The sequence below is a fragment of the Cricetulus griseus genome, chromosome 2 (assembly GCF_003668045.3).
Source record: "Cricetulus griseus strain 17A/GY chromosome 2, alternate assembly CriGri-PICRH-1.0, whole genome shotgun sequence".
Classification (NCBI taxonomy): Eukaryota; Metazoa; Chordata; class Mammalia; order Rodentia; family Cricetidae; genus Cricetulus; species Cricetulus griseus.
In genome coordinates this window covers 107,040,585-107,051,124 of record NC_048595.1, presented here as the reverse complement: position 1 = coordinate 107,051,124, position 10,540 = coordinate 107,040,585, and the positions used below count along the sequence as shown (strand labels likewise).

Genomic DNA, 10,540 nt, shown 5'->3' with positions numbered 1-10,540 from the left:
ATATGCTTGGAAGCTGAACTATATACTGAACGTCTTATTGGAAAACTGTAATAGAATAAAGGGTCTTAGTTAAGATTCAAATGTGTCCTTGTGTGCCTTCAAACAAATTTTGAATTAGCTTTTGTAAAATTAATATTTTTTCTCTTATTGACCCTTTCCCACAACACTGCAGACTGACAAACTATTTGTTAAATAAATTAGGCATGAAAAGAAGACAGACTAGAAGGTGACTATGTAGATTTTATTCATGACATTTGAATCCATAAGCTCACACAGAAATTTATTTGATAAATATTCTTTAGATTTATCTAGCTCTTCTAATTGATTTAATTATGTTAGTCTGCTTTCTTACAGTCAAACCCTTAACTGAATCACAAATGGAACAAAAATATAGTTAACATTTTTCAGATGTACTTAAAAAAGAGACAGGAAAACTTTAAAAGCAGAACACTAGAAGCTAGTAAACAGCCTACTTCATTAGAAATGACTCATTCTCTGTTACACAAATCTTTACATATCATTGAAGATTTTTTTTACCCATATTTAATACCCACCCAGAGGAAAATAGCTTGTTATAAAAGTTTTTCTTGATAAAGATTTTTAAAACCAGGAAAAAATCATTACTTCCAAAATATACTTTGTTTGGCTAATTCTAGACAGGAATTACCAATTTCTTCAGAGCTAGGATGACAATATCATCCAGAGAATGTCTTTGCCATTTCTTGAAGGCATGCTGTATTTCTTCTCCTTGGTGTGGTTATTATTTAGGCTAAGGGATTATTAGAAATGGTGTGCTTTCACCAGTGACAATGGACTGGGTAAATAGTGGACTAGCATAAGTCAAATTCCTTAATGTTTTCCAGTTAAGGAAACTTTCAACCAAATCCAGTGTGTTGCAATGAAAGATGTTAAGAGTGGGTAGAAAAGGAACTTGGAATGGTCTGACTTAACCTGGTTAGAGTTTTGCATGGTCAACTGAAATAGGCAGGACAATCCAAAGATTTCTTTTATATTTTCAGCAAAAACACAGCAGGGTCTGGAGAAGGCACAAGATAATTTATCAGATTCACAGTGTACGGTGTCTATAACAAAGACATAGGGACAGCTTGGGAGGAGTTTCTAGCCCAACCACAGAAATGTTCCATGGTAGAATGGCAAAACTTCTGAGAGGATGCCACAACTGGGATGGTGCTGAAGGCAGGCTGAAGGACCACTGGCTTAGTCTTCAGATACTTGATGAATATGCAAATGAAGCTCTCACTAAACACTTGATGCCACTTCTTGGTCTCTGGCCCCTTCCTAAATCCAGGGCATGAGACAAGGGCTGGAGCTCAAAGGGACTATCTTGCTTGGGTTGGATGGAAACTTTCCAAGGCTGTGAAATTTCAGTGAGTCATAGAGAGGTTTCTGTAGAACATCTATGCCTGAATACCTGCAAAAGGAGAGTAGGTTCTACCTGGAATGTTGCTGCCATGGTTGCCAGATAGGAAGAATAAATTAGGAATCTCTGAAATTCCTTCCATTCATCCTAGCAGAGGAAAGAAATAAGAAAACATTCAAGGAAGAGAAGATCAACAGCTTAAGAAGCAGAAAAAGAATCTAGATCAGTAATTTAATTTATCCTTTCCAATATTATTTGAAGAGCATCAGTCCTGAGGCCATTAATGGCTGAACCTAAAAGGAAGCCCAGAGGCAAGGCAGGCCTGGATGAGGTGCTTGTACATTGCCTTGGGGACAGGATTGGAATGACTAATGTTCTGTTTCTTCAGTGCATCCCAAGTTCAAACTTTACCCCAGAGGGCAGATTGGAAATACCTTATTAAGATGGTTGATATCAGTATCTATTAGGATAAAAATGTATGGCTTGTGATCTCAGAATATGCTCAGACTTGTGGATATGTTATTTATTTAAAATTATCAAAATATAAATCTCCTGTGAAAGTTTAATCCAAGCCCCCAGGAAGCAGAGGCAGGAGGATTTCTGTAAGTTCAAGGCCATCCAGGTCTACAAGAGTGAGTTTCAGGATACCCAAGACTCTGTAAAGAGACACTGTCTCATAATGTTTGAGCTGATCTCAACGAGTAAACTATGGGTCTGAATGGAAGCCAACTAAAGGAAATGTGGATGTGTGCTTGCACGCACACACAGACACAGGATATGACAATCTATCAATGGAAATGAAGACAATGACAACTACATAAATACTATGTGTAATTTTTTTTATTATATCCTAGATTTTTTAAAAAGGAAAATCAACTACCAAGAAATTCTTGAGGCAGAATTTGAATATCCATTTCAGGTTCTTGGAGTTGATGGCACTGAAGATGGACAGAATAATGTTCTCATTACCAACAGGAGGGGTCTGATAAAGTATTTTAAAACTTTATGATGACTGAATTTTTTTTATGGTTTAGCAATGAGTGCATCTACAGTGAGAAAGAAATGAGGTGATCTGCTAACACTTGCTACACTTAAAGGACATAGGGTGCATGTAATCTTTCAACTGTGAATTTTCCCAAAGTTAAATGTAGCAAAGAGGAAGAATGAGGTTAGGAGACAGAAACAGGCCTGGTGCTGTCCCAGGGCTGTAAGGAGCTCCCATTCACAGTACAGACTTTGCAAGATAAGGCCAGGCCAAAGGTTTACAAACAGCCCATGAAGATTTGTCTTGAGAATTTGCCAAACAAAGTTCTGTAGAAATATAAACACCCCATACTTTAAAAAAGGATAGCAATTGTCTAGACTCTTAGTGCAATTAACAATACAGGCCAGGGAAAATCATTCTAAGAAGTTAAAAAAAACATTTGGATTTTTAAGCAGGATGGAAATTTCACAGACCTACAAGCAATTGATAGAAAAATAACTAGAAATAAATGCCAAATGTCTACAGAGTCAGGTTTCCCCATTGGCTAAGCATTATTGAAATGCAGTCACACACTCTACCCCCCTACTGCATGAATCCTGCATTTGTTCAAGGTACAAAGCAGCAGAGACTCCCCAAGACCACCATCCCTCACATCCATGAAGTGTGTTACTGTGTACTGCATAGGTCAGGAATTCAGGGCTTTGTTTCTCTGGACCCTTAGCCAAATATGCTTCTAGGCCACATTGCCTATTTTGGCCTCTAAAAGTTACTTAGGGAGAAAAGAAAAGTTCCTATAGATCACAGCAAGTCAATTACATAGAGAGAAAGAAGTAGTAGTGTTGGGTTTCATAAGACAACATCCATGAGACAGGAAGGAAGGGTTGTTCTGCTTGTAGAAAGCCACTGAGCCCATAGAGTCAGCCTTTTCATCATGCTTTCCAGGCTTCTGTGGCAGTCACAAACGGTTTTAACATATTATATATACTAAATAATATCAGACTAGCTTAGTCATCTTTTGTTATTACATTAACTGCAAAAATACATTCATATCTATGTCCCTCCACCAACGGATACTTTATTAAAGTCAAATATCATGGGAAGTGTGAGTACTTCTTAGTCAACCTGTCAGAACCACAGTTTTGTGAATGAATCAGAGAAGGCAACACTTTATTTACTAAAGCTTCCAAAGGCAGGAGACGGAATGGAATGGTTATTCTGACTGCTGGAAGGAACAAATTGAATGGACAGAAGGAAGACCTTAGTGACAAAAATTAATTTTGTGTCATCATATAACCCAGGAGATGGAAGGACAAGGGAGGGGAGAGAGAAGTGTGTGTGTTGGGGGGGGTGGAGAGGACAGAGTAGAGACTAGAGATGAGAGAGAACAGGGAATGATAAAATGGAGAGTGGGGGGACAGAGAGCAAAAGAAGGGGAAATGTGAAGGAGAAAAGATACCAGCAGGGTTCAGAAGCTCTGGGATCAACTTGGGAAGGCTACAAGTCAAGTGTACTTGGTATACATTTACCAAATACCCACTGTTTTGTCTTGTCACTGAAATCCTAGTATTATATGTCCAGTTAGCCAGGACTCACTACCCCTCAATAAAGAACACTGCACTAATCTGGCTCAAGGATCCTACTGTTCATCTCTAACTTTATTTCTCTCTTCTGGGAAACAGGAAAATATTTCTATAGTGGAAGAGTTTAGAAATGACAGTGGCTACTAAGAATTCACTCTGATGAGGGCAAACCGGTAATGCACCAGTTTATTTCTGGTCCCCAGACTCTTTCCAATGGTGAGCAAGTGAATAATGGCCTGTCTGGGGTACACATCATGCACCCCATGAAGGAAACGGCATGGATGCTGCCAGGAGAACTGCAGACCCCTCCCAGCTCCAAGTCATATACAAGGTTAAGTCACAGGTCCAGAGACACTGCAGGGACTCATGGAGATGTGGGATAGGAAAATAGTATTATATGGTATCCCCCAAATTTGATTGGAACTTAGAAAAATAAATGATAGAGAAATTAGTCAAGAAGTCTGGTAAGACATAAGTGGAAAAGAACAATAACGAAAACCTCTCAGTCTCAAAACCTGAATTCCAGTAAAGCCTAGGTGTCAGGTGGCAGGCACAGGTATGACATGAGTGGAAGTGCAGAGGCCTGTCCTGCACTGTCTTCAGCCACAGGGGTCAAGGCTGGTCCTTCAAGCTGTGGTCTGCCTGGCTTACAGGCCCTGGCTAGCAGCACTTAGAGGGTTAAGAGCGCACGAAGTGGGTAGGAGACATCTTTCAGAAGTCCTTGTGGGGCTCCAGCTTTCCAGTCCTGGAAGTAGGGACCATTTCAGCCAGGGAGGGCCACTTCCTGTCCCGTGGGGACTCCTGGGAGAAACAGTGCTCCTTTCTTCCGGGAAATGAGGTGGAATGCTAGTGGCACATCCTGGTTGTCATCTCTTTCTGGAAAGCAAGGAGAGAAGGGCTGTTAGGGTACAGTAAACAGAGCAATGCTAGAAATACACTGGGGGCTTTACCTGGAACCTCCAAAGGTTATAAGCCCGAGCCATGTTTCACTGAGTCCACTCAAGTGGACTGTAGGCTTGAGTGCTCTCTCTCTCTCTCTCTCTCTCTCTCTCTCTCTCTCTCTTCTCTCTCTCTCTCTCTCTCTCTCTCTCTCTCTCTCTCTCTCTCTCCTCTTGAATTATGGCACTGCTCAAAATATATTACTCTCTTGCCAAAAATCTAAGCGACTTGCTTTGTCTGGAGGAAAACAAAGCAAGGACTGGAGCCACTGAGTACTTGGGATTTAAGAAGAGCTCTCCTCTCTGGACAGAGAGTGTCTCCAGTCTCCCTCCCCACACCTTCCAATTGTCTCTCCAGAGAGAGCCAAGAACAGCTTGCCAACTGGTGTGGTTTGAGTTGCTATTTTTAGAATAGAAAAAAAAATCTTCCATTTGACTAGGTTTCGATTGAAGACGGGAAAAATGAAGAATGTATTCATGTACAAGAAAAGTAAGGACGAGGAAATGAAGAGATGCCAGAGTTTGGCATGCAATCTTCCATGCACATTACATGCCTGGCTCTTATGGGAACTTGTGGATCCAAATGTGCCATCCTTTCTTCTCCTCCTTGAGACCCTGCACAGGCTGGCATATTTCTGTTCCATCCCATCTCTACCCTCTTTACCTGGATAACAGCCATTTATCTTTCCACTTTAGACAGAAGGACATCCATTGGCCGAAAGACCTCATACCCACCTTTGGAGGTGGCCATACCTTTCACCTGTGCACACCTTGACTGTTGTGGAGGTGTACTGGCTCTGGGTGAGTGGTTGTTTCAGTGATAATGGCTCCATAGGCTAATACGCTTGAATACTTTGTTCCAGTTGCTGGAACTTTTTGGGAAGGATTACAAGATGTGGACTTGCTGGAGAGGTGTTCCCACTAGACTGAGAATCACTAAATGGCAGGAAGAAATAACACTCATTGCATCCCCACACAGGCTTTCCCCTTAGTTTGTACCCCCAACTTTTCTCACAATGCTGGCACAAGGGAGTTCTTTTTTTCATCTTTAAGAACAGTGTGGGCTGCAGGCTGAAAAAGAGCCTTGAGCTTGTCAGCCTTTGGGGAAGACAAGACTAAGTAATTTTAATAAGATGAGTAAGTTCCGAGTTCCTCTTGCTGCAGAGCTGACTCTGCAGCTGCATCTCTTCAGCGCTGAGCGGGATCATCCCAGAGAGTAATAGAGTTAGTGTGAGTGTGCCCTGGTGCTCAGAGTGCTGCTTGAAAACCTCGCGGACTGTGTGGGTTAAAGAAATAACACACGGTGTGTAACCCAGGTGCTTTCACATCCCTTATCAAACGTGGGTGATTTCATATTGCATCACAGCCAGTAAACAAATACACATGCAGAACTAACTCCTAGTGATCATTTACTCGTGCTTACTAACTGAACCACATAGTAGGAGATGGGGCTGGTGTTCAAGGACCCAGTCTCCTGGGGAGGAAGGAACGTGGTGGATCACAAGCGGACTCATACCACTGCAAATGGTTACTTACAGAGAAAGACACAAAGCATGTTGGAGCCAAGTTCACATGCTGCAGAATCACTTCTGCCCGCTTTCTACCCACCCACATGAATTCTGAGCATCTTCAGTGAAATATCTGTTTGGGGGCACATCTTCTTCCCTTCTCCCTTTAGCAGGCACAGCACCCTCCATCAACAGTGGGAGAGTCTATCATTGATTTCATTTCTGCCTCCTGGATCATCCCAGGCAAGACCCTATAGAGTCCAAGAGGACAGGGCTGTGCCTGCTGTTTGCTCTCGAATCATCACTGCCTGACAGATAATCCAGCTTCAAAAATGTTTGCTTAATCAAGCAGTGCACAGCTCCCCAGTCTCTTTACTTGGAAGATGCAGTGTGAGAGTGAGTAGATCCAGGGAAGGTTAAATGTATTCATATATGCGCAGACTCAGTACATGGTAATTCCCTCGTCTACTGCTCCCACCTCAGGTTTCCGGAGGTTCTTGTGTACTGGGCACAGTGGTATAACAACTGTAATCCCAACACTTGGGAGGCTGGGGCAATAGGAATGTGAGTTTGAGGCTAGCCTGGCGTATCAACAAGCAAGAAAATGAAAAACAAAACCAAAGGTTCTTGTATTTTGAGTTAGCATTTGACAGTAGACCATGCCTTTGAGAGAAAGCTAATTCCAAGGATAAACATGACTGCAGTTTTATAACTAACTATAATTATTGGCAATGGATCGGTGCTCCAGTAAAGTGAGGAAGGAGCATTTGATGGGTGCCCACGAAGTGCTCAGTGCTTTGGGGTGGCCTTCACGTGTGTGTAGGTCTCCGAGAGGGAATCGCAACTGTCCTTTGATGGAAGAATCCTACTCTTGGAGCAGAACTGGTTGTTCTAGGTGAAAGGCAGCATAACCAGGGACAGGTGCTTCTAAAAGGCTGAGATCTCTCCTGCTCACACCCACCGCCCTGCAGGTACATCCTGAGACCCTGGCTGCAGTCTCGAGAGATGAGTGTGCACTGCGCTGACAAGGCAACAGATTGAGAAAGAAGGACAATTTACCAAAGCCACACGGAAAGTGACAGGAGTGGTATTCAATCCAAAGCCTATGTGACTGCGAGAGCCAGAGCTTCCGGCACAGAACAGGGCTTTGTTTAAAGCCAGGAATGCATATGCATTTGAGTGATAACTTGGAAATTAACTGACTCGTATATTAATTGTAAATGGCAGCCCATTAATTCTGAATTTTTCACCTGACCCCATCCCCCCACCCTTGAAACTGCAATCTTGCAGTTTCCTTAGGCCAAACCAGGCTATTGTGCCCCTTCCTGCCCTCTTCTCCCACCTTCCCCGAGAGCTGCTTGTAATCCCACAGCTCCTTTAGGCCTTCGTGGCTTTTGTGGCCCCATTCGGGACCCTTTCCTGTGGATGAGACCCCTCTTCTATAGCTCGGGTTTGCTCCCGCTTTCTCACCTCTAAGTACCTGGTTAAGCCCCTGACCCCCATTGAGTGTGGTGATGACCTATTGAATGACTTGGTCCTTATTGGGTCCTTCCTGAGTCTTGCGGATGCCGCCAGGATGCCGGTGGCTACCGGCTGCAGTGCCATTTCCCTTTTCTCTCACGCATGGGGGCACGTCAAAACGCTAGCAGTACTTTTGTGAAGAGTTAGTACCGGGGCTTTTCTCACTACAGTGTGAGCTCAAACACGCAGAAGAAAAGCTGTTTCTGAGAGCCCCCTCAACTCCTACAGAGGAACACTGGATAACTAACCACAGTTCTGGAAATCTATAGGCCTGGGCCGGCAAGATGGCTTAGCAGGTAAAAGTGCTTGCTGCCACACCTGAAAACGGAAGTTCGAGACTCGCGTTGGTGGAAGGAGAGAACCGACTCTTTCAAGTTGTTCTCAGATCTCCACAAGCATGTAAGCTCTCACATTTAATTTTTATAGTCTCGAAGGCTGTCTTCTACTCCTTTGCCACTTGGTGGCGCCAACGAACTGTTTAAAGAAATGTTCTCCAGGCATAAACGTTCTCTATGGCTTTCCTCACTGATCCCTCCGCAGGTTAATCAGCAGGGCCAAAGACATCCCTGCCTTCCTTCCTCAAGGGAAGCGGGCTCAGTATCTTCCACTCGGAGTACTTTTAAGGAGACTTCCCCATTGCTGGTCACGTAGAATGCAACTGATAAGGTAGGGTGCCAAACCCTGCAACATGCTTAGGGCGGTTTCTGCAGGGGAGATTTTTCTGGCTTGTTTACGAAGAAAACTGCAGCATTTGAAGGCTTATTTGTTATTATTTATTCTTTTAAATGACTCAGCTGACAATGAAAATGTGGTGTATATATACAAATGGAATTTTATTTGGCTGTAAAGAAAAATGGCGTTTATGAAATTTGTAGGAAAATGCATGGATTTGGGAAATAATAATTAAGATGTCAGAAAGACAAAAAACACATGTTCTTATATGCAAGTCTTCGCATATGCAAGTGAGGATAAAGTCTAAAAGCCTAGAAAAAGACCAGAGAAGGTCTTTAGGTGATTAGGAAGGTCAAGGGTGGGCAAAAGGACACTTAGGAAAGGGACTGGGGAGAGGAGGACCAGGAGTAGCAGGAGGGAGGGCTGGGAGTGAGGGGCAAAGACTCTACTATTTTTGTAATAATGCTAATTTAGAATATTAAAAATACTTCTTTTTTTCCCCTTTTCTTTTGATTTTTGAGACAGGGTTTCTCTGTGTAACAGCCCTGGCTGTCCTGAAACTCTCAGTATAGACTAGGCTGGCTTCGAACTCACAGAGATCCGCCTGCCTCTGCCTCCCGAGTGTGCTGCCACTGTCTGGATATATATATATATATATATATATATATATATATATATATATATATATAATATATAATCTTTTGTGGTAAAAATAAAGCCAGGCCTTGGATTTGTCACTCCTATCAGCTTCATTCTGCACCACCAACAGCCAGCTCCCACACTGCCCCCCCCCCTCTGGTCTCCACCAGCCTGGTGCCCTGGAGTTTGTCACAAGCTGCTTCTTCTATCCTGTAACTAACTGTGCTCTACTCCTCTATGCCTGGAAAATTCTCACACTTTACATGACTGCCTGAAAGCATTATTCGCTCCATTCTGGGTCCCTCTTGGGTGGCTTTCTGCTAGCACTGGAATTCATTACACAATTGTATATTGTGTATATCTTAGTGTACATTGTTGTGTGATAAGGGATATTTTTTTAAAGTCATATGCAGTATATATGATTTGAGGCAATTATAAATACAATTTATATCCAACATGAGTTTGTAATTGGGCAAATGAAATTATGTATGTTTTTCTGTTTTCAATTTCTGATATTTTTGTCCTTGGCATAGTCTCTGGATTTTTAGATACTTTTAATACTCACATTATTTCTTGCTTAAAAAAAAAAAAAGAGATCTAGTAGCTTAAAAAGCAATAATAGGGGAACTAGAACAAGGCACCTAATAGAAGTCACATTCAATTTTAGAAATGAAAAATGTTTCAATGACTTTTGCCTGGTTTTTGTAGGGAAGGTGGCAGTGGAGAAAACAATCTAAGCTCTGAATAAATTACCCAATTCCTTGTGCGATCTCAACTTTTAAAACTGAAAATAGCCTCTGTTTGACAGAATTGTGAGATGATTTTGACATCCATTGATCACATCTCTATGAGTTGTATGATTTAAACATCATCATCATCACCATCATTTCACTGAAACAGGGTCTCCCTAAGTGGCCCAGATGGGTCTGGAAATTGTCTGGACATCATGAGTCCTAAGCTAGCAGACATCTAACCTGGAAACTGAGTTTACATGAAAGGGGTACCCCATCCTGTCACCTCTCCTTCCCTACCTCCTATCCTGCTGTGAACCCTCCACCCTCAAAAATATAAGAAGGGGCTCCCTCCTCTGTCATGGGTTCTAATCCTCTTCAGAGATGCCACACTATGTTTTCCGTCTTTGGTGCTGGGTCCCCAATTTTCCTTGGAGCCCCTGCCATGCACAGCCACTCTGTCTGTCTGTGGCTATAATAACTCTTCTAACAAACTCCTTAGTACTCGGCAATCAGTCTCCGTGTCTTTTTGAACCACCCACCTCATCCAAAACTTCAGTTATCTAACCTAGGTTAGATAACTGA

General features: G+C 42.5%; 1 protein-coding gene across 1 annotated transcript in view; it reads right to left on the bottom strand.

Annotated features, from left to right (window-relative positions):
* Window positions 1-220: 220 nt before the first annotated feature.
* Mob3b (MOB kinase activator 3B) overlaps window positions 221-10,540 on the bottom strand; it is a 190,050-nt gene continuing 179,730 nt past the window's right edge. Inside the window, exon 4 of the mRNA XM_027403390.2 lies at window positions 221-4,822. Within this exon, the coding sequence (XP_027259191.1) occupies window positions 4,793-4,822 (30 nt within the window). The 3' untranslated portion in view covers window positions 221-4,792. The remainder of the gene's footprint in view (window positions 4,823-10,540) is intronic.